Raw genomic sequence first — 23992 nt, 5'->3', positions numbered from 1 at the left:
ACTTTAGAGCTGAGATGCCTCGTCAAGAGATTTTTAGCTCCATTCTCTTACAGGAAGTAAGTAGAGACCTGGAGTGGTTAAGTGACTTGCTTCTGTTAACACACTGGATTAAGTGAGCCAGGGCTGAAAACTCAGGTTTAATCATGATATAATTGGCTTTTATTTTATTTATTTATTTTGAGTATGTAGCTATGCTGGGTACTAATGTGTTCAAGTAATGCTCCTAATTTGTTTTGAGAAGAGGATTTGCCTATATCATGAGTGGGTCTTTTCTTAACTCTTTCTATCCTATTGTAATTTCTTCATTATTGGAGAGGGTTTCATTAAAATACCCAGATCCCCACCAATGTTTCCTTTGTGTTATTTCTAACTGCTCCATCAGTGATAATTGCAGCTGACATGTTACCAAGAAACTGTTACTGTTTTCCAGAGAGGGCTTCTCTAACAAGTCAAAGATGTTTAGGTAGGAAGACAGACCTGAATCAGCAGAGTCTGCAAACAGAGAATTTGTTAGACTTGAGAGAATCTCTTACCATGCTCATTCCAGGCACAGTGAATTAAAAAAGGTATCCATTGTCAATGTAAAGCTTAGGTGTAATGAGCAGCTTACAGATTATCCTTTTTAGGTTTCTTGATGCCTTATACATTGGAGGATGGAGCCTCCTATCATAGTCTCTTACTTTCTGAGGCAATTATCTCTGCTACTTGAAGATGAGTGACAACTGAAGGAAAATAACGGTCAGGTGAAGTCCTTGCTCAATTTTGTCTGTAGAGCAGTCACAGAAGTAGAATTTGCTCATGGAGATAGAAGGTGGACTGGTGGTTGCCAGGGGCTGGGGGAGGAAGAATGGGAAGGAACTGCCTAATGGACATAGGGTTGTGGGGTGGTGATGTTTGGGAGCTGGGTACCAGGTATAGTTGTACAACATTGTGAATGGAATAGATACCGCTGAAGTGTGCAATGTAAAATGGATTTAAAAAGTAAATTGTATATAAGTATATACTAGAACAGAATGAAAAGTACAATTCACTGTGTGCTAGTGAACTTAGTGCTGGGCTATTGCTCTAGGTGAGGGGCCTTAATATATGAGTTACAGATTCTCTGTGGAAGTGATCACCTTATGCTAATTACTGGGCAGGTCCATGTAACATATCCCAGAGTTGCTAGGCAAACCTTAAAAACTCACTGCACTTTAGTCATTTTGACTCTCAGTGGAAAATAAACTTAAATATTTTAAAAGACACAGATGCCAGACTATTTTATATTAAAAACAGCTAATGGGTAGGCAACCTATGGAATGACAAAATACAGTTACATACCATAAATCTGATAAGAGGTTAATATCCAAAATACGTCAAAAAGTCCTGCGACTCAAAAACAAAACAAAAAGATAACCTGACTGGAAAATGAGCAAAGGGCTTGATTCCTCCAAAGAGGATGTACAAACGGCCAGTAAGCACAAGAAAAGACATTCAACATCACTGGTCATTGGGGAAATGCAGATCAGGACCACAGTGAGACAGCACCTCACAGCCATCAGGAGAGCTATGACCAAAAAACAGAAAATAACAAATGTTGTCAAGGATGTGGAGAAATTGGAACGCTTGTGCACTCTCAGTGGGAATGTAAAATTGTGCAGCTGCTAAGGAATATGTAATGGTATTTCCTCAAAGAATAAAATCCTATGATCCAGCATCATTTCCACTTCTGCATATATACCCAAAATCATTGAATACCGAGCTTCAGGAACCTTGGTTCACAGCAGCATTATTCGCAGTAGCTATGACATGGAAGCAACCTGTCATGTCCATTGATGGATGAGTGGATGAACAAAATGTCATGTACACATAACAGTGGGATTATTCAGCTTAAAGGCGAAAGAAATTCTGATACACGACACCAAGGATGAACCTTGAAGGCATTATGCGAAGTGAAATAAGATAGTCACAAAAAGATAAATAACGTATGGTTCAACAACTGTGAGGTACTTAGAGCAGGTAAAATCCTTAATACCTTTCATAAACTAAGAGAATTTGCTGGTCTCAATCTTAATTTTTTTGTGACTATGGATTCAAGATTAGACTAGCTGTATTGTGTTTAGCTATAAAAAACCATATTTGTAGAGAGGGATTGTTACACTGGATTATTTGGGCAAAAACTAGTAAACAAGTAAACTTGTTAAGTAGACGGTGGAACTGCTAGTTTCTACCCTATTATCATGTTATTGTAAAGAACTTAGCTAACAAACATGGTTCTATTTCAGTACTAGGAATGAATTTCAAGGGTCAGGTATCCATCAGGTATAAACTGCCTTTGGGAAAGAAAAAAATTCTGTAGGGGCAGAGAGAGAGAATGCTCTAGAGCTTAGCAAGTGACTAGAATTCTGGAGGGGAGTGTCATCCTGGATTCTCCATTGTTTACCTACCATCATGAGATAGTTTATTTCCTCTTGAAGGGTGGTATTTTCTGGTTTGTGTTTCACAAATATGAATTATGTCCAAGGGCAGAAATGGAGTAAAAATACGGAAATAATTGTGGGTATTGACGTTAACATTTTTTCTCATCTGTATGTTCTTTCTTAAAAACTATTGCGGTAAAAGACAGGTAAATTTTACCATTAGTGATATTTAGTGCATTCGTAGGATTGTGTGACCATCACCCCTTTCTGGATCCAGAACATTTCCATCACCCCAAAGGCAAGCCCGGTGCCCATGAAACAGCAGAAGTTCTTTCTTTTTCTAAATTTTATTGTTTTTTTTGGTATGGTTAATATACAATCACTTGAACAACATTATGGTCAGTAGATGCTCCCCATTATCAAGTCCTCCCCACATATGGCATTACAGTCACAGTCCATTCTCCCCAGTCCCTTTCCCTTTGGTAGCTGTCAGTCCATTACTGGGTTCTGTGAGTCTGCTGTTTTGTTCCTTCAGTTTTTTCTTTGTTCTTATGCTCCACAGATGAGTGAAACCATTTGGTACTTGTCTTTCTCTACCTGGTTTATTTCACTGAGCATAATACCCTCTAGCTCCATCCATGTTGTTGCAAATGGTAGGATTTGTTTTATTCTTATGGCTGAATAGTAGTCTATTGCGTATATGTACCACATCTTCTTTATCCATTCATCTACTCATGGACACCTAGATTGCTTCCATTTCTTGGCTATTGTAAATAGTGCTGCGATAAACATAGGGGTGCATATGTCTTTCTCAAACTGGGCTGCTGCATTCTTAGGGTAAATTCCTAGGAGTGGAATTCCTGGGCCAAATGGTATTTCTATTTTGAGGAACCTCCATACTACTTTCCACAATGGTTGAACTAATTTACATTCCCACCAGCAGTGTAGGAGGGTTCCACTTTCTCCACAACCTTGCCAGCATTCGTTGTTGTTTGTCTTTTGGATGGTGGCCATCCTTAGTGGTGTGAGGTGATATTTCATTTTGGTTTTAATTTGCATTTCTCTCATGATTAGGGATGTGCAGCATCTTTTCATATTTCCGTTGGCCATCTGAATTTCTTCTTTGGAGAACTGTTCAGATCCTGTGCCCATTTTTTAATTGGATTATTTGCTTTTTGTTTGTTTAGGTATGTGAACTCCTTATATATTTTGGATGTCAACCCCTTATTGGATCTGTCATTCATGAGTATATTCTCCCACACTGTAGGATGCCTATTTGTTCTATTGATGGTGTCCTTTGCTGTACAGAAGCTTGTCAGCTTCATATAGTTCCACTTGTTCATTTTTGCTTTTGTTTCCCTTGCCCAGGGAGATATGTTCATGAAGAAGTTGATCATGTTTATATCCAAGAGATTTTTGCCTATGTTTTTTTCCTAAGAGTGTTTTATGGTTTCAAGACTTACATTCAGGTCTTTGACCCATTTTGAATTTACTTTTGTGTATGGGGTTAGACAATGATCCAGTTTCATTCTCTCACATGTAGCTGTCCAATTTTGCCAACACCAGCTGTTGTAGCGGCTGTCATTTCCCCATTGTATGCCCATGGCCCCTTTATCATATATTAATTGACCATATTCTGTTCCACTGGTCTGTGGGTCTGTTCTTGTGCCAGTAACAAATTGTCTTGGTTATTGTAGCTTTGTAGTAGAGCTTGAAGTAATCTGGATACCTTTTATTTCTTTGTATTGTCTGAATTCCGTGGCTAGGAACTCCAGAACTATGTTGAATAAAAGTGGGGAGAGTGGGTGTGCTTGTCTTGTTCCCGATCTTAAAGGAAAAGCTTTCAGCTTCTTGATGTTAACTATAATATTGCCTGTGGGTTTGTCATATATGGCCTTTATTATGTTGAGGTCCTTGCCCTCTATACCCATTTTTGTTGAGTTTTTATCATAAATGGACGTTGAATTTTGTCAAATGCTTTTTCAGCATCTGTGGAGATGATCATGTGGTTTTTGTCCTGTTTGTTGATGTAGTGGATGATGTTGATGGAAGTTTTCGAATGTTGTACCATCCTTGCATCCCTGGGATGAATCCCACTTGATCCTGATCTTTTTGATGTGTTTTTGAATTCAGTTTGCTAATATTTTGTTGAGTATTTTTGCATCTATATTCATTAGAGATATTGGTCTGAATTTCTTTTTTTGTGGTGTCTTTGCCTGGTTTTGGTATTAAGAGTGATGTTGGCTTTGTAGAATGAGTTTGGGAGTATTCCCTCCTCTTCTACTTTTTGGAAAACTAAGGAGGTTGGGTATTAGGTCTTCACTAAATGTTTGATAACATTCAGCGGTAAAGCCATCTGGTACAGGAGTTTTGTTCTTAGGTAGTTTTTTGACTGTGGATTAAATTTCATCGCTGGTAATTGGTCTGTTCAGATTTTCTGTTTCTTTCTGGGTCCGCCTTGGAAGGTTGTATTTTTCTAGAAAGCTGTCCATGTCCTCTAGCTTATCCAGTTTGTTAGTATATAATTTTTCATAGTATTCTCTAATAATGCTTTGTATCTCTGTGATGTCCGTGGTGATTTTTCCTCTCTCATTTCTGATTCTGTTTATGTATGTAGACCCTCATTTTTCTTGAGAAGTCTGCATAGGGGTTTATCTATTTTGTTTATTTTGTCAAAGAACCAGCTCTTGCTTTCATCGATTCTTTCTTTTGTTTTATTCTTCTCAATTTTATTTAATTCTGCTCTAATCTTCATTATTTGCCTGCTTCTACTGACTTTGGGCCTCATTTATTCTTCTCTTTTTAGTTTCATAAATTGTGAGGTTAGACTGCTCATATGGGATTCTTCTTCTTTCCTGAGGTAGGCCTGTATTGCAATATACTTTCCTCTTAGCACAGCCTTGGCTGCATCCCACAGATTTTACGGTGTTGAATCATTGTTGTCCTTTGTCTCCCTATATTGCTTGATCTCTGTTTTTATTTGGTTATTGATCCATTGGTTATTTAGGAGCATGTTGTGAAGCCTCCATGTGTTTGTGGGACTTTTCATTTTCTTTGCCTAATTTATTTCTAGTTTCATACCTTTCTGGTCGAACAAACTGGTTAGTACAATTTCAATCTTTTTGAATTTAGCGAGGCTCTTTTTGTGGCCTAGGATACGGTCCATTCTTGAAAATGTTCCATGTGCACTTGAGAAGAATGTGTATTCTGCTGCTTTTGGGTGTAGAGTTCTGTAGATGTCTCTTAGGTCCATCTGTTCTAATGTGTTGTTCAGTGCTTCTGTGTCCTTACTTATTTTCTGTCTGGTTGATCTGTCCTTCAGAGTGAGTGGAGTGTTGAAGTCTCATAGAATGAATGCATTGCATTCTATTTCCCCTTTTAATTCTGTTAGTATTTCTTTCACATATGTAGGTTCTCCTGTGTTGAGTGCATAGATATTTATACTGGTTATATTTTCTTGTTGGATTGATCCCTTTATCATTACATAATGTCCTTCTTTGTCTCTTGTGACTTTCTTTGTTTTGAAGTCTACTTTGTCTGATACAGGTACTGCAACTCCTGCTCTTTTCTCTCTATTAGCTGCATGAAATATCTTTTTCCATCCCTTCACTTTTAGTCTGTGTATATCTTTGGGTTTAAAGTGAGTCTCTTGTAGGCAGCATATAGATGGGTCTTGCTTTTTATCCATTCAGTGACTCTATGTCTTTTGATGGGTGCATTCCGACCATTTACATTTAGGGAGATAGTCCCTAGGTATGTACTTATTGCCATTGCAGGCTTTAGATTCGTGGTGACCAGAGGTTCAAGGGTAACTTCCTTACTATCTGAGAGTCTAACTTAACTCACTTAATATGCTATTACAAACACAGTCTAAAGGTTCTTTTTTTTCTCCTCCTTTTTCTTCCTCCTCTATTCTTTATATATTAGGTATCATATTCTGTACTCTTTGTCTATCCCTTGATTGACTTTGGAGATAATTCATTTAATCTTGCCTAGTCATTAGCTGTTCTACTTTCTTTACTGTGGTTTTACCACCTCTGATGACAGCTATTACACCTTATGAATCCTTCCATCTATAGCAGTCCCTCCAAAATACACTGTAGAGGCAGTTTGTGGGAGGTAAATTCCGTCAGCTGTTGCTTATCTGGAAATTGTTTAATCCCTCCTTCAAATTTAAATGATAACCCAGCTGGATAAAGTATTCTTGGTTCGAGGCCCTTCTGTTTCATTTCATTAAATACATCATGCCACTCCCTTCTGGCCTGTAAAGTTTCTGCTGAGAATTCTGATGATAGCCTGATGGGCTTTCCTTTGTAAGTCATCTTATTTCTCTCTCTGGCTGCTTTTAATAGTCTGCCCTTATCCCTAACCTTTGCCTTTTTAATTCCTATATGTCTTGATGTTGTCTTCCTTGGGTCTCTTGTGTTGGGAGATCTGTGCACGTCCATGGCCTGAGAGACTATCTCCTCCCCCAGACTGGGGAGCTTTTCAACAATTACCTCCTCAAAGACACTTTCTATCCATTTTTCTCTCTGTTCTTCTTCTGGTACCGCTGTAATGCAAATATTCTTCAGTTTGAATTGGTCACACAGTTCTCTCAATATTCTTTCATTCTTAGAGATCCTTTTTTCTCTCTGTGCCTCAGCTTCTTTGTATTCCTCTTCTCTATTTTGTATTTCATTTATCATCTTCTCCACCATATCTAATCTGCTTTTAAAACTTTCCATTGTATGTTTCATTTCTGATACTGTGTTTAGTAATGATTAAATCTCCAACCAGAATTCCTCCCTGAGTTCTTGAATATTTTTCTGTACCTCCATGAGGATGTTAATGATTTTTATTCTGAAATCCCTTTCAGGCAGATTCATGAAGCCAATTTCATTTGAATCTTTCTCAGGGGTTGTATTCATATTCATAATTTTACTCTGAACCAGGTTCCTTTGACATTTCATATTTGTATATGGCACCCTCTAGTGCTCAGAAGCTCTACTCTCTGGAGCTGCTCAGCCCCTGAAGCAATGTTGGGGGTTGAAGGGGACTGGTATTGGTGCTTGGGGGGAAGAAAGAGCTGTTTCCTGTTTCCCAGCTGCTGTGCCTGTTTCCACTGCCAGAACCAGTGAGCCGAACACACAGGTATAAGGCTCTATGCTTTGCAATTGTAGTTGCTGTAGACAGGGCTTCCCTCTGGCTGGCTGAATGCAAGGGTTGGGTTTGACGGTTTGCAGGCCAGGTGGGGCTGGCTGGGAGAAAGGCGCAGTAGGCTGCTTATCACAGAGGTGGTCCTTGGAGCTATGTAGCCACGCAGGGAGCTGGAGTTCCTGAAGATCATGAAAGCTCCCAACCTGCTGGGCAGAGTGCACCTAGACAATTTTGTCTGCTTCTCCTTTCTCCTGCACAATAAGCTCTGTGCAATCCTTGGCCCTTTAGCAGCCCTCTTGCTGTTTGGAAGTCTCTCACATTACCCAGCTTTCTTTTGTCCCAGAGTAGCCAGATAGGGATCCCTACTTTCCACAAGCGACTGGAATCTCAGTCAGTCCAAGTATTCTGCCTGTCTTAGCTCTCCAACCCCCTAATCACAAGAGTACCATGAAAACACCATGAAATGTATGTTTGTGCTCCCATATCAGATCTCCAGAGTTAGGCATTCAGCAGTCCCAGGCCTCCACTCCCTCCCTGCTCCTCAGTGGCACCTGACTGCCAGTGAGGTCACTTCTCTCTTGGCCTCTTCTTTGAGGCACTGTGCCCTGTTAGGCAGGAAAATAGATATGAGTGGGATGGAAAGGGAATAAGGCCAGGAAAAAGCCCACTAAAAATGACCCAAAGTGAATCAGTTAAAGCTCAAAAAGCCAGGACCAACTTGGCCTGGAATGTTTGAATATTCCCCAGAGAAAGGAGGGTACCTCAGCAGAGCCCATGGCTTTATCGTGTTAATCATGCAGGCCCAGCTTGTTTTTTTAACTTTACCTACATGCTTTTTTTTTTTCCTCCTTTGGCACTAATCAAGTAGTATGCAATCTGGGCAATTAATAATGGCAAGCAAGCCCAGCAAAAACAACATAGTCACAGGCAGGAAGGATTCCATCTAAAAAGTAAGATTGCATTTTAATACCCAGGATGTTAAGAAGTAAGATTCTTAACTTACTCTCTAGCAAACAGACAATAACTCAGCCCACCTTGGGGGCCAGGCAGGCAGTCTTGTTTGATATGCTCCCAGACCAAGAAGGCTGGGCTCCCAGGGAGAAATCACAGCAGGAAGTTGCTTGTGTTAAGTTAGTTCTAAGTATTATTCAAAGACCACCTAACAGGTCTGCAGCCCCAGCCCTTAGTCACATTCCTGAAGAATCCTTAAAAGGGGGAACCCCCAACCTCTCAGGGAGCTCCTCTCCCTGAGGTCACCTGCACTTTCTAAGTGCATAAACTTTTCACTTTAAACTCTCTCTTTTCAACCTTTCAGGGTGCTTCTCTCTGAGATTGACTGCACTTTTTCTGTAAGTAATTTTAAATAAAACTTTTCCTCTGCTTCACTGCTGTGCCTCTGCCTTTCAATTCTTTTTTGCAGTGGGGACAAGGGCCAAGGAAAATACACAACACTCCCCCAACAACCCCACCTCATCTTCAAGGAATACGCAGGTCACCCTTACTAGAGAGACTTGTGACTTACCAGAGGTTCCAGGTCCAGCAAAGCCCTGGGCAGGTGCTGAGGATGCCCCAGAGGAGAGGCTGCTGCCTGATGCACCCACTACAGGGGCAGGGGTGTTCTGACCAAAGGTGGGTGTGGATGTGCCTGGAATGGGGAGACCGCAAAGAACTGTGACAACTAGGCCCACAAGAAGAAGGTGTCAAAGCAGGCAGTAATGAACTGGGGGAAGTCTGCTTGCAAATGCATCCCCACAGGATCCCTTAGCCCGCACTGCTGTCCGGCTCACCCCTCGGTAAGGAAGCACATGGGGTGACTGGGTCCTAACCCCTGTGCTCCACATGAGCTGGAGCTCACCCTCCACCACCACCAGCTGCAGCAGAGCACAAGCTCCTTAGCTGCCCTTTGGCCACCTGAGGAGGAGAACCTTTGCACTCCCTTGGCCACCACAGCACAGCTGAGGGGGACACTGAGTGGACCTCCCTTCTCTCATGACTATTGTTATGTCTCTTCCCCATTTGCCTGCTCCCTCTCCTCTAATTCACCACAGCCCCACACCACAGCCAGCCCCCATCCTCCCACAGGCCCACTCGATCTCGATCTCCTGCACACGCTTGCCCTCATGGCGCCTCCTGCCCAGTGCTGGGCTACCCTCCACAGTGGCTCTCTGGGAAGATACTCTCACATGTATCTGTATCTGTCTAGGCCTAAGGTGGGGTGGGTGCCCCCAAGGTGCTGACCTTGCATGCAATCTTCCCCCCCACCTGGCCTCTGGGGGTCACACCTTATTGCAACCAGGAACTGATCCTCCCCCAGATCTCGGATGTGAGCACAGTGCTGTCCCTGCTCCCGTGCCAACCGCACCCACTCCAGATCCTCTGCCTCATCAGGGCCTGTAGTCAGCCCCCTGCCCCTCCTGCCCCCTGTGCCATTTAACCAGGTTGGGTTCACTCTCTATCCACTGATTTTAGATCCACACCTCAAGCCTGACTGTTGCTGGGCAGATACACACAACTGTGCTGACCGGCCTTGCTTCAAATTCCTAACCACAATTTCCCAGACTTCAGAACTGCCCGGCACGGCTCACGCATGTTGTTTTCTCCCCCTCTCCATAATGACTACTGAGAGAGGCCCTCCTTGGTACACATCTCCCCCTAACCCACACCAAGGAGCTCTTATATACAGTGAAGAAAACGGAAGCTACCTGGGCCCAAACCCCTTATCATGCATCTTCCACATGGCAAATAAAATCACTTCCTGCTGCCTGAAATTCTATGGTGACTTCCCTTAGTACTTTAACAAAAACATTTTAAAAGGCCATGAATGAATTTCTTTCTGCCTGTCTCTTAGTGTCATTTTATCCCACTTTCCTTTTTAAACCTCTAGCCACACCTGGCTTTTCTCTGCTCATGAAAACATTAGGCTCATGTCTGCCTTTGTACCTTTGCCCCTGTGCCTGCAATGCCCTCATCCCCAGCCGCTGTCCCTGCTCCCAACTCTGGAACTACGGCCATGGCCTCAGTTTGCTATTGCATCAGAAAGGCTGCCCCTAACTACCTAAATAGCTTCTCCAGTCATGAGTTACACGGCTACCTGACGCTGCTTACAGATAACATCTGTAATAACATCTGTCTCTTCACCACAGCGTACAGCTCCGAGAACAGAGACCGTGTCGGCACTTAAAACAGCACCTAGCACTGCAGACCGAGCCCATTCCAAATCTCACCTGCAAACACAGACATGTCCTGAGGTGTGCCAGCCACGTGGAAGGGGAAGGGTGTTCCCTGGCCAACTGCACCTAGGGAGTTCTGACTCAAGCCTCCCAAGAAAGGGGCCATGCTGCCAGTGCTGCCACTCTGTCCTGTGCCAAAGCTGAACAGCCCAGTGGTGGAGATGCTGTCAGGGGCAGGCACGCCAGTGGGGCCTGCTAACACCCCGGATATAAAGGGCGATGACGGGGTGCTGCCAAACACTGAGCTACTGGTCCCGCTGCTGGTGGTCTGGGTTGTAGCTCCAAAGCCCGAGGTGGTGGCTGCAGAAAAAGAGGAAACATGGATCATTGTCTAACCCCATACACAAAAGTAAATTCAAAATGGATCAAAGACCTGAATGTAATCCATGAAAACAAAAAACTCTGAGAAAAAACATAGGCAATAATCTCTTAGACATAAACATGAGCAACTTCTTCATGAACATATCTCCCCAGGCAAGGGAAACAAAAGCAAAAATGAACAAATGGGACTATATCAAGCTGAGAAGGTTTTGTACAGCAAAGGACACCATCAATAGAACAAAGAGGCATCCTACAGTATGGGAGAATAGATTCATAAATGACAGACCCGATAAAGGGTTGGTGTCCAAAATATATAAAGAGCTCACACACCTCAACAAACAAAAAGCAAATAATCCAACTAAAAAATGGGCAGAGGAGCTGAACAGACAGTTCTCCAAAGAAGGAACTCAGGCAGCCAATAGACATGTGAAAATACGCTCCACATCACTTGTCATCAGAGAAATGCAAATTAAAACCACAATGAGATATCACCTCACACCAGTAAGGATCACCACCATCCAAAAGACAAACAACATATGTTGGTGAGGTTGTGGAGAAAGGGAAACCCTCCTACACTGTTGGTGGGAATGTAAATTAGTTCAACCATTGTGGAAATGAATATTGAGGTTCCTCAAAAAGCTCAAAATAAAAATACCATTTGACCCAGGAATACCACTCCTACAGATTTACCCTAAGAATACAGCAGCCCAGTTTGAAAAAGACAGATGCACCCTGTGTTTATTGCTGCACTATTTACAGTAGCCAAGAAACGGAAGCAACCTAAGTGTCCATCAGGAGATGAATGGATAAAGAAGATGTGGTACATATACACAATGGAATATTATTCAGCCATAGAAGAAAACAAATCCTACCATTTGCAACAACATGAATGGAGCTAGACGGTATTATGCTCAGTGAAATAAGCGAGGCTGAGTAAGACAAGTACCAAGTGATTTCACTCATATGTGGAGTATAAGAACTAAGGAAAAACCGAAGGAACAAAACTGCAGCAGACTCACAGAACCCAACAAAGGACTAAAAGTTACCAAAGGGAAAGGGACTGGGGAGGATGGGTGGGAAGGGAGGGAGAAGGGTGGAAGAAGAGAGCGGGCCTTACAATTAACATGTATAATGGTGGGTTGGGCATGGGGAGGCCTGTGCATCACAGAGAACACAAGTAGTGATTTTGTAGCATCTTACTACACTAATGGACAGAGACTAATGGGGTATGTGGGGGAAACTTGGTGAAGGGTGTGTCTAGTAAACATAGTGTTCCTCATGCAATTGAAGATTAATGATAACAAAATTAAAAAATAGGAGGAAAGAGCTGTTGTGCTGCCAAAGACTGGCTTGGTGCAGGAGGGGGTGCCAAAGAGAGGCTGCGGGTTTCAACCCACAGAAACCTGACCACACAGCACTGCCAAAGGCTGGCTATGGCGGAGCCGGAGCTGCTGATCTTCCAAAAGGAAAGGAGCTGCTGAAGCTGGGGGCCAGGGCTGGCTTGGGGGCCCCCATCTGCTGTCCGTCAGTGGCCCTGAACATGGGCTGTGGGGTGACTCCAGGATAGGAAGGGATGGCAGGCCTGGTGCCGGAACCAAAGGGAATGTTAAAGGCTGGGGTGGCAGTGCTGCTGAATGTCAGTGCCGGCTGGCTCGGGGCGATGGGTGTGGAGGTCGTGAGGGTGCTACCAAAGCCACCAAAACTGGCGGTGCTGCTGCTAGCAGCTGTGTGGATGGTGCCAGGCAGGGACTGGCTGAAGGTGATGGCTGTTGTTGGAGCAGGTGTGGCTGGCATCTTGCCAAACTGGAGTATGGAGCCCATGGCTGGGGTAGAGCTGGCCCCAGAGGCAAGAGGGTGACCAAAGGGAACAGGCTGGGCAGTGAAAGCAGGGGGGCTGGTCATGCTGCTCGCAGTGCTGGTCACAATGTTCGCACCAAAGCCAAAGACAGGCTTCCGGGTGGAGTCTGCATCTGTGCTGGTGGTGGTCCCCCAAGCCGCTGCTGAGGGGACAGTGACACTGGCCTGGCCAGGGAACAGAGGGGCATTTGTGCTAGTGCCTGATGTAGTCTGACGGAAGGTGAAAGGAGTTGACAAGGGCAAAGATGTAGGTAGCCCTGTGCTGCTAAAAACAGGACTGAAAGTGAGGGGAGGCAGTAGCCGGGGTGGGGACAGAGCTGGAAGATGCCACCGTTGTGACATGGAATGGCTGAATGGCACAGGACCCTCATTCCCACTTTTAGGTGGAGCCACAAAGATGGGCTTGAACATGGGATGTGCTGAAGACACAGCAGGAGCTGCCGAGGCAGAAAGGTTAGCAGGTGGGCTGCTCGGTGTTCCAAATGGAACACTGGGCTTCAGGGTGGGGCCTGGGGCAGGTGGGGCCTAGGGTTTGGCAGATGTCTCAGCCTGAGAGGCCAGAGATGACTTGGTGGCATCACAGGCTGGTATTGCGGGAGAGGCAGGCGTCAGCCTCGAGAAAGTTTCTGTGGACCTGGAGTCTGAGGATGGCTGGGGAGGGACCTTGGCTGTGAAGAGCCAAGAGGGCCCAGAAGGCCTGGTGTCATCAGGGGCAAGCGGGCACTGGGGGTGGCTGTCAGACAGGAAAATACATATGAGCAGGGTGGAAAGAGAATAGGGTCAGTAAAGCCCCCTAGAAAGGTTAACCAGTTAAAACTAGAAATCCAGAAAAGACTCAGAGTTAGTGAGTTAATCCGTTAAAGCTCAGAAGGTCAAGAGAAACTTGGCCTTGAAGGTCTGAGTATTCCCCAGATAAAAGTATCTGAGCACAGCCGATGTCTTCATTGTGTCCACTAGATCCTTGTAAGATTTACTCTAGCCTGCTAAATGGCCCACCTATAAACAGCAAAGTAAAGACAGGGAGATGCCACCTTAAAGCCAAAATTGTATTTTGAAAAAAACCAGGAAGTTTCAGAAGAAGGATTCTTAACATACCCTTTAGCAAACAAATAACTCTCTCCACTTGGAGGAAAGGCAGACAGTCTTGATAAGCTAATTTTGCAGAATTACCTAGAGGACAGATGAGTAACTTAGCGTCTCATCAAAGATACTTGAGACCACTTCACAAGCCCACACCCTAGCCCTCTGTCACATTCCTGAAAAATCCTTAAAAGGGAGAACCCCAATCTTCCACTGCGCTAGTGTGTGAGGTCACCCACACTTTCTAAGTACGTAACCTTTTAACTTTAAACTCCCTCTTTTCAACCTTTCAGGGTGCTGCACTCCTCTCTCTGAGGTCGCGTGCACTTCCTAAGTGCATAACTTCAACTCTTCCCAACCTTTCAGGGCGCTCCTCTATCTGAAGTCACCCACACTTTCTACGTGTGTGACCTTTTACTCTTAAACTCTTTCTCTCCAACCTCTCAGAGCGCTCCTCCCTCACTGAGGTCACCTGCACTTCTTTCTGGCTAAGTAACTTTAAATAAAACTTTTACTCTGCTTCACTACTACGGTGTCTCTGCCCTTCAATTCTTTGTCACAGCGAGGACAAGAACATGAAAATACACAATGCCTCCCCCCCAACATTGCCACTGCAGCAGATTCTAGGAAGAACAGAAAATGTCAACTATGGTACCTCAAACGTGATGGTATTTGGTGCTCTAGAAGCCTTGCTGGGCCAGGGATTCAGGAGTCAACAAATATTACTAATCGATACCACCTGTTCTTAACATAATCATTCCTCAAAATCAAGGAAGTGCTCCTTATTTCTACCCTACACAGATCATCAGACAGTCAGCAGGGGATAAAACTTGGCCTAGCAGGGGTTAAATGTGTAGACAGACACCAAGGAAAATCTAATCATCTGAACCCAAGCATGGCTCAGAGCAGCTAAGGAATGGGGCTGCAAACCAACAGCCATCTGACTACCAAACGGAGGCTGCCTTCTCTAGCTTTAAGGGCGGCAGGCCCTTCCCTACAATCTGCTCCTGATGAGATGGTTCTGGAGCCGTCAGGCCTGCACCAGCTCAGGTGTGCTAAGCCAGAGCAGCTTCAACCTTTTTAGCGACTGACTGGCATGCTGCTTTCACGTTAGCCTACGCAGAGGCTGATGGCCCTGTGTGCTCCACAGAAAGCGCTCCCGCTCACCTGGGAAAGATGGTAGGCCCAGGGGGTTCGGGTTCTTCAGGAAGATGATGTACTTGGGGAGAAACTGCGGGTTAGTCAGTGGGGCTGGGGGGGAGGCTGAGGAAGCAGCAGTCCCAGCAGCGGGCAGGGCGAGAGTAGAAGCCGGTGGAGTGGCAGGGGGGCTCTCCGTGATGGAGCTCGAGGCCGTTTCAAAGGAAAAAAGAAAGAAAGGATTGTCCTCCCTGGTAGGAGAATTCTTTCCAGGGGCATCACAGAGCATGGGAGGCTCAGGGACTCGGGGGAACTCATGTGGAAATGCTTCCTCTCAATGTCAGTGCTCACTGTGCTCGGAGTCCACTGAGAAACCAAGAGGTGGATTTCTCAGAGGAGAAAGACCAAAAGAAAACCAAAGGGAACCATCTCTGGAGTGTGAAATTAACCCATATTCCTTACTGGCCTTATCCTCGAAGACGCTCATTAGCCACCGTAACCGAGCTTGCCCCTCCCGGTAATAGTCTTCAACCGTGATCGGGCCGGCGAGCATGGGAGCTGAAGGCTACCAAGGGAAAAAGGAAAAGCCAAGACAGTCAGAAGGTAGTGAAAGAAAGCTGTCCTGACCCTTCAATTCCTGAGATGCAGGGGAGCCAGGCTGGGATGGGCAGGGGCAGGTGGACAGACCATACCAAGATCAGCGGGATCCCTTTCCTGGAAGGTACCAGTTGAAACTTCCGTCTGTGTGGCCGGGAGGTGCTGGGTGTGGCTGGAGAATCACAGGAGTTCTGCTCTCTGCATGTGGTTGTATCTGCAACTAAAGTAACAGACTTACTTTCTTCCTCCTCTCTTCCAGAAATGGGGAGATTTGACTATCCAGCCTAGTTTTTAATACTGAACTTTCACTAGGTGTCTCTGAAATACTATCTTCCATGGTTTGGGCTCTTGGATGGTGTTGGCAAGATTATTTCTAACAGTCAAGAAGACGTGAAGTGGTCATTGCTCCAAATGTATGCACATGGTTGCTTACTGGACAGAAATTGCCTGGACTGCTCAGATTCCCCACCTAGGCTTACCTTACCCCGAACCCGCAGGTGGACTGAGTTATGCTATACGAGTCTGGGCCACCTTTCTCCCTTACCAGACCATAAAGCTGAAGGACAGGAACGTCTCTCTCTGTAACTACCAGACCCCACACAAATCAAGGCTCAGTACGTGTGTCCAGTGGGTCGTGGTCCATGCGCCCACCATACACACTACCGCCAACACATGCCACACGTTCATCAACTTACCCTGTTCTCCCTGGGACTCCTTGTCTACCAGCAGAGCAGAAGAGCTAGCTTCCTGAGAAACGTCCTCTTCCCTGTAGGAGGAAGAGGCACAATTAAGTTTAGAAAAGTACTGGATAACTTCTTACACCCTCCTAACTACCAACTGATCAAAGTCTAGAACAACCGTGACTAAGATCTCAGTGTGTCAAGACAATAAAAAGAAGCAAAGAAAATTCCTAAAGAAATGAAGGGAGGCAGTTCACAGTAGCCACAGAGACACCTTTGTCTTAAAACAAGCAGGAAACAATCTTCAGAACCTTACATACAACCTGCCAAGTTTCTGAGAGTCCTAGTCACACCTCTATCTCTAAGAAAGCGGCATTCTAGTCGGGCACCTAGGGGGTCAGCTGGGGTCTAGAATGTGAAGCCTGCTGCCCACCCCCATCAGTCACTCTGTTCACTCTGTCCCATGCAAGCCCTTCCCCTTACGCCGCAGCCCCTCACGCTGCAGCATAAGGTGGAGCAGAGGCTGGTGTGGTCACTGTGTGATGACTGCAAAAGACGAGAGCGATTCAGGGTGGCACCGTCTCTGCCTTTTAGATGTGAACTGTTTTGATTCTCCAAATCAGAGTCTCAGAAAGCCTAAGAGCCAAGTAAATTTCCCTCCTTTCCCACCCTCTCATTAATCCACACAGCAAATCACCGATTACCTTATTTTCTTTGCTGGCCTCTCTGGTGTCTGTGAGCGGGATGAGGCTAGGCTGGAGAAGGGTGAGGCACTGGGACGCCGCCTCTTCCAGAGCTAAAAGCCAAACACAAGTCACGTGACTGACCCTAATGACTAAAATAGGATCTGACCTTCAACATAATTCTGTGGCTCTAATCCAACACTGTATATAAACTCTCAAGTGGCTAAAAAAACATTTTTTTGTGAAGTGGGGCTTCTGAAAAGTGAGTCAATTGCCAGTATTTAAAAGGGCAGTCATTGGCCAAAGTTGGAAAACTTGCATCAGAAAGAGCAGCTGATTCAAAGTAACTGTAATAAGACAGGGAGGGTAAGAAGGGCAAATTGGAGCAATAATAACTAACACTAAGTCATTATTATTCAGAGAAATAGAGGCATTGTGGTTATTAGTGTTTAAAAAGTTTCAAAAATACACCGAAGTACCAAAGCTGAAACAACGTGTTTGTACTTTAAAACACAAGAGGAAAACCAATTTGGGGAGGGGGTGTTGATGGATCAGGACTGACCAAACACTGTTAACTGCTGGAGCCACATGGAGGTTCATCATGATATTTTTCCTTCCTTTGTGTATGTATGACATTTGATGTAAAATTGTAAGAAGGGGCAGTGACTGTACGTCAGGTCTGTTGTGATCACTGATTGAGGAAATGTGTGTACAGTGCTCAGCAGAGGGCCTAGTGCAGAATAGAGCCAGGTAGACCTTCATACTGGTATCCTCTGCATTGCCATAACTGCTTGGCTGGGGCCTTCAGCTCCTATATTTGTCATTTATCATTAATGTGTCATTTATATTACTCTAAGAGCCTTCTGTACAGATGAAAACTTATGTCAAATTCTTTCTCCTCTCAAAAACCTTCTTCATGCATGCGTTACTTTTTTTCTAGTTCCTGTATATTGGGTGCCTGCTTACTGACAAACACTGTAATGGGTGCTTTTCAAACATTCCCTTCAATCTTTACAACAATCCTTTAGAGATGAGAAAAAGAGAGTTTAAGTCATTTACCTGCCCAAGAGTCTATAGCTACTAAGTGCCAAAGTCAAGATTTGAACCCAAGTCATTCTGGTAGCAAAACTTGATCTGTTCTCCAGTCTACACTACATCTTTTCTAAAAAGAATTATAACCACATATTTTTAAAACTGTCATTAAATTCCCAGAGCCTAGAGGATGAATTTATGACGCAATACAATTCAGATTCAATCTACCTTTTTAATCAAATTAGTACCATTTTTTGAATTATTCATCCTCTGTCCATTTATCTATAATAATGGCTCTGTCTTGTATTAGCTTTCCACATAGGCATTCTGGGCTTTCTAGTTTGTTCCACTGGTCCATAGCGATCATTCAAGAGTTGGTAACAGTTGTTAGCTTAGAGGAGATCTCAGCATCTGACAGAAGATGGCTAGTAAACACTGCATAATCAACTAATAAATGCAAAGAACCCACTTCTTACACACCACCAGGTGCATGTACCTGAGAGATGCCTCCAGTGGAGCTGTAGGAACTGGAAATGGCATTGCGGCTGGACATACAGATGACACATGTGCACGTGTCCTTCAAGCAGCTCACAGCAGAGGTGGAGGGCCTCTCATGCAACTCACCATCTGAGCTCTGGGAACTGAGGCTGCTCTTCAGAGGCCCACGCCTAACAGGGAAATAAAATGGGAAAACACAGATGTGCTACTGAAAGGCACCAACATTGTTTTAAGGCTTCATCCACGGTCACAAAATCATTCTAACGTAATGGAAAAGGATAATGTTGTTAATTTTCCTGTTAATTCAGCTAAATATGTCTCACAAAGTCAGAAAGGGAAAGCTCAGTATTTTAAAAAATTAAATGTATGATTCTACTTACGTATACTCTAGGAAATTCACACAAATCTATAGTGACAGAATGGGGACCAATGGATGCCTGACAACAGGGGCAGGATGAGAGGGAGATTTGAAGGCTCCACCAAGGGGCACGGGGAAACTTCTGGCAGTGATGGTGATGTTCATTATCTTGACTGTGGGGATGGTTTTGTGGGTGTGAAATTTGGACAAAATAGCTATTGTGGCAAGTTACTCAAAACGTTCCTCTCTGGTTTCAAAGAGGAAAATTTATAGGACAATAATTCTGATAAAGATACATGTCAAAATTGATCAAATTGTACACCTCAAATAGGCACAGTTTATTTTTGTCAATTATATCTCAGTAAAGGAGTTAAAAAAAATTTAGGAGGAACCAACCCCTTTTTCTAAGATTCAAACTGAAACAAATTCCCTAAACATCTTTCCTGTGAAATAGTCATCCAACCGTTGTGCCAGCACAGACAGCTCGCTCTCTCCTGGCTCATGAATGTCAACCACAGAGCAGTTTATCCCTGCACTAGAGGCAATCCTACTTCCTCTTTCACTTACTTCGCCTATGGATCCCACCTGGAGCCAAGCCAAGCCAATTGTCCTCCTTTCATGTGATAGTCCTTCAGATTTTTGCAGGCCATTATCCTTCCCTCCCTCATTTCCTTATGCCCCTGAGGTTTTCCTCCTCTGGGCTAGTGCTTATGTACCTTTAGAACCCCCTCACCCACCACCACCCCGTGACATCTTGAGTTGCTTCACTCGCAGTGAATTTCCTTGGTGTCTGCCTCCTCTTGCAGGGCAGCACAGCCAACCAGCAGCGCCCCGCGGACAGCAGGACTAAGGCATTCAGGACCACCACTGACTGTCGGCTTTTCTCTAGTACTTACGGAAAAGGAATACTACAAAATGCATGTAACCTGTGCCTAATGAAAGGCATGGCATTAAAGCTCTTGTTACCAAGCTCTTCCATGAGAGCCGAAGAAGGGGACCTGCTGTTCACACACAGGAGGTGGCCTCTGATTCTTTTGGGGAGTGATCTCTCTTTCAACAAACCCCAGGAGCCCGTGTGGGAGGCACGTTGAGTACTCTGCAGGGCATGTTACCTTCTTTTACCCTCCCGACCAGCAGCAGATGTTTGGTCTTCCTCCTCCTCCACTGTCCTTTTCCTCCTTTTCCAACGTTCGAGGGCAAGCAGAACAGCCTCCTTTGACCACGGGTCTGGGGCCTTAGGGATCTGCGCTGCTCTGTAACAGAAAACAGGATTCTAGCATTAAGATATTCTGATGATCATGCTCCATAGCATGAACTTCAGGCGCTGGAAATCAAATCTATCCAATAAGCAAAAGGGTAATTTATACACTCACACAAATGGCCCTTAGCTGTTAAAGCTACAGTCTTGGGAAAAACTCAGAAAATAAAAAACTGCTCAATAACTAAAACTTGAGATTTCTCCTTCACATAAGGAGCTTTTTCCTTTCCTCTGAGTTACAGTTACTCTGCCAGATGAACAACTGCAAGAGAATAAAGTGGACACACTGGGAGTTTTTTCCTCGAGCAATGCTCACATTGGCAAATGAGCCAGGTTGCTCCCGGGAGGAGCACTCCTCTCTGTCGAAGGCCTGCACACCACTCTGGAATTACCAGGAGACAGCACACGCTTCCCGTGACCGCCATTCCAGCACAGCGTGGGAAGCACACGGGAATACGGGGCCTGCTGGATTGGGTATCTTCTTGGAGGTGTTATGCCAAACTGGTGTGATGAAGTCCCACAGTCCCTGTGGAGAATGGGAGACACATTATGGAATCAAAGCAGCTTAGAAAAATGACAGAAATTTTAAATTCCTTAAGAACCATGTGGGTTCAGTTATTTTCCAGAGAGCTGAAGCTTCTAAGTAACACAAAACACAGCATTTTTATGGCAACTTTCCCCACTCTACCTAAGGGCAGAAAGTAGCAGGTACTTAACAGCTGTCCCTGCAATGGATTCAACAACTTTGAGGGGAAAATTGAAAAACTGCTCATACAAGTAAAACTACAGTGGAAGAAAAGTGTGGGTAAGGACGTGCAGGGACAAAGTTTACAAGAATCCTTCAATCTCTTGAGGACGTGCAGGGACAAAGTTTACAAGAATCCTTCAATCTCTTATGCTAAGTCATCAGAAATATACACCCAAAGTCAAACATTTTAAAAACCTGAATGTTCACATTTTCAAATAAATGTACTTATCAAGGATCTAGAGTTGTCACCAAAGTTTTGTATTTTGTTGTTATCACTTAGCTACTGGGACTAAAGGAGAACATAAGTCTTTTTAATCTAATCATCTTTATCAGCCAAGTTATATCCATTCAGGAGGTTTGAGCTGGGCTGATACAATGTATTGGTCCAAAGATAAAAAAGTAATAAAACCTATTATAGTACTATACTGTACAGACAGATGGTATTCTCACGTGAAGCAGGGATATTTTAAGTGATTTACCAAGTATTCTCCTAACCCATACTGTATTAAATTTCAGAGCTTTAAGAAACTGAAAGAAGGATTTGCAACAACGTGAATGGGGCTAGACGGTATTATGCTCAGTGAAATAAGCCAGGCAGAGAAAGACAAGTATCAAATGATTTCACTCATCTGTGGAGCATAAGAACAAAGAAAAAACTGAAGGCACAAAACAGAACCTGAGAATGGACTAACAGATACCAAAGGGAAAGGGACTGGGAAGGGTGAGTGGGAAGGGAGGGAAAAGGGGAACAAGGGGCATTAGGATCAGCATACGTGATATAGGGGGGTGGGCATGAGGAGGACAGTATAGCACACAGGGAGTCAAGTAGTGACTGTATAGCACCTCCCTATGCCGATGGACAGTGACTGTAATGGGGTATGAGGGTGGGACTTGATAATGGGGGGAGTCGAGTAACCACAATGTTTCTCATGTAACTGAACACTAATGATACCAAAAATAATTAAAAAGTAAAAATAAAAGGAATAGAAAAATGACCCCAAAAAAAAGAACTGAAAGAAGGGAACAGTTCTGGCAGCACATCTCTTAGCAAAAGCAAAAGGGAGGCAGGACACGGTGGACGCGCACCAAGGTGTTTGAAGAAGTGAAAAGAGCACAGATCCCACTTAGGAATTAAGAAAAAAAACCGTCAACGTCAAGTCGTCGTTCTGGGGAGAGTCAGCGTGTCTTACCAGCGGGAAGGCCTCCGAGGGGACCCGAGGAAACGAGTGGGGACTGAAGGCTGAATGGGATCTGGGCGAGCCGAGGGAGCCGTCGGGGCGGGGCTTGCCGGGCGGGAGGGGCTTGCGAGGAAGGCCGGGCGCGGGCGCCGGCGCCTGGCCTCCGGATCGGGGGCGGGCTGCGGGGGGCGGGGCTTGCTCAGAAATCCTCCCATTTGGAGCGACGAGCGAGCTCTGTCCGGCGGGCGAGCGGCTTCCGCGGCTCTCTCTGCCAGACTGCCTGCCTTCGCCAGTGCGCCTGGGCTAGAGGCGGGCCGGCATTGTGCGCTGGCGGGCATTGTGCGCTGGCGGGCCTTGTGCGCTGGCGGCGCGCGCTCCCAAGTTGCCGGGAGACGGCGCGCGAATGGCAGGCAGCTCGGGGCTCGCAGCTCAGTGCCCCCCAGGCCGCGGTGACCCACCAGCCAGCTCGGCCTGCGCGGCCACCTCGGGGCACCAGGTTCTCAGCACTAGACCCGTTGGCGAGACAGCAAAAAAGAAAAAGGAAAAGGAAAAGAAAAGCATTTTCCTGATTACTCTTTCTGCTAGTTCATTGTTAGCATATAGGAATGCCACAGATTTCTGTGTATTGATTTTGTATCCTGCAACTTTGCTGAGTCGTTAGTAATACTAATAGTTTTTTGGTGGAATCTTTAGGGCTTTCTATATATAGTATCATGTCATCTTCAAATAACAACAGTTTACTTTTTCCTTACCAATTTAGATGACTCCTCTCCTTTGCTTGTCTCATTGCTCTGCCTAGGACTCTCAATATCCACTTTGTAGTAGATCATGAATTGATGTTGGCTTGTATCAAATGCTTTTTCAGCATCTATTGACATGATCATATGGTTTTTAGCTTTCCTTTTTTAATGTGCTGTATCATACTGATTTTACAAATATTTTACCACCCTGGAATCCCTGGAATAAATCCTGCTTGGTCATAATGTATGGTCCTTCTGATGTATTTTTGAATTCAGTTTGCTATATTTTGTTGAGGATTTTTGCATCTATGTTCATCAAGGGTATTGGTTTATAAAAGTTTTTTGTAGTGTTTTGCATGGTTTTGGTATTAGAGTGATACTGGCCTCATAGAGTGAGTTTGTAAGTATTCTCTCCTCTTTTACTGTTTGGAATACTTTAAGAAGGATGGCTATTAGCTCTTCCTTAAATGTTTGGTAGAATTCAGATGTGAAGCCATCTTGGCGTGGGACTTTTGTTTGTTGGGAAGTCTTTTGATTACCAGTTCAATATTGTTATGATAATTTGTCGGTTCAGATTTTCTGTTTCTTTCTGGGTCAGTCTTAGTAGGTTGTACTTTTTAGAAATTTGTCTATTTCTTCTAGGTTGGTGCATAATTTTCCGTGGAATTCTCTAATAATTATTTGTATTTCTGTGCTGTCATTGTAACTTCATTTTCATTTCTGATTTTGTTTATTTCTGTCCTCTCTCTTTTTTTCTTGATAAATCTGGCTAAGGATTTGTCTATTTTGCTTATGTTCTCCAAGAACCAGCTCTTAGTTTCATTGGTTTTTTTTCTATTAACTTATTATTATCTATTTTATTTATTTCTGCTCTGATCTTTTATTTATCCTTCCTACAAACTTTGGGTTTCATTTGTTCTTCTTTTACTAGTTTCTTCAGTTGTAAGTTTAGACTATTTATTTGGGATTGTTTTTATTTCTTGAGGTAGGCCTGTATTGCCATGTATTTCCCTCTTTGAAGCTTTTGCTGCATCCCACGTATTTTGAAGCGCTATGT

At 44.3% G+C, this 23992-nt stretch overlaps 2 protein-coding genes across 2 annotated transcripts in view; one reads left to right on the top strand and one right to left on the bottom strand.

The window, feature by feature from the left end:
- The window catches only part of LOC140844015 (uncharacterized), a 153669-nt gene that overhangs the window by 70761 nt on the left and 58916 nt on the right, over positions 1–23992 (top strand). The window lies entirely within an intron of this gene.
- LOC140843682 (nuclear envelope pore membrane protein POM 121-like) lies at positions 711–22410 on the bottom strand. Its single transcript, XM_073214134.1, has 11 exons — positions 22208–22410; positions 20586–20795; positions 20124–20264; positions 18652–18823; positions 17145–17236; positions 16456–16526; positions 15856–15980; positions 15626–15728; positions 10763–11068; positions 9061–9183; positions 711–1546 (listed from the first exon to the last, which is right to left on the bottom strand). The coding sequence occupies exons 1-11, from the start codon at positions 22408–22410 to the stop codon at positions 1356–1358; spliced, it is 1737 nt and encodes a 578-aa protein (XP_073070235.1). The 3' UTR covers positions 711–1355.

This window comes from Manis javanica, chromosome 10 (genome assembly GCF_040802235.1).
Source record: "Manis javanica isolate MJ-LG chromosome 10, MJ_LKY, whole genome shotgun sequence".
Taxonomy (NCBI): domain Eukaryota; kingdom Metazoa; phylum Chordata; class Mammalia; order Pholidota; family Manidae; genus Manis; species Manis javanica.
Note: the sequence above shows the minus strand (reverse complement) of the source record. Positions and strands in the feature narration are given on the sequence as shown.

Coding starts and splice junctions, on each gene's coding strand:
- LOC140843682 (XM_073214134.1), bottom strand. CDS start 22,410: ATGGGAGGATTTCTGAGCAAGCCCCGCCCCCCGCAGCCCGCCCCCGAT. Junction 20,796..22,207: donor CCTCGGAGGCCTTCCCGCTG/GTAAGACACGCT, acceptor CATTCTCCACAG/GGACTGTGGGACTTCATCAC. Junction 20,265..20,585: donor AACCTGGCTCATTTGCCAAT/GTGAGCATTGCT, acceptor TTTCTGTTACAG/AGCAGCGCAGATCCCTAAGG.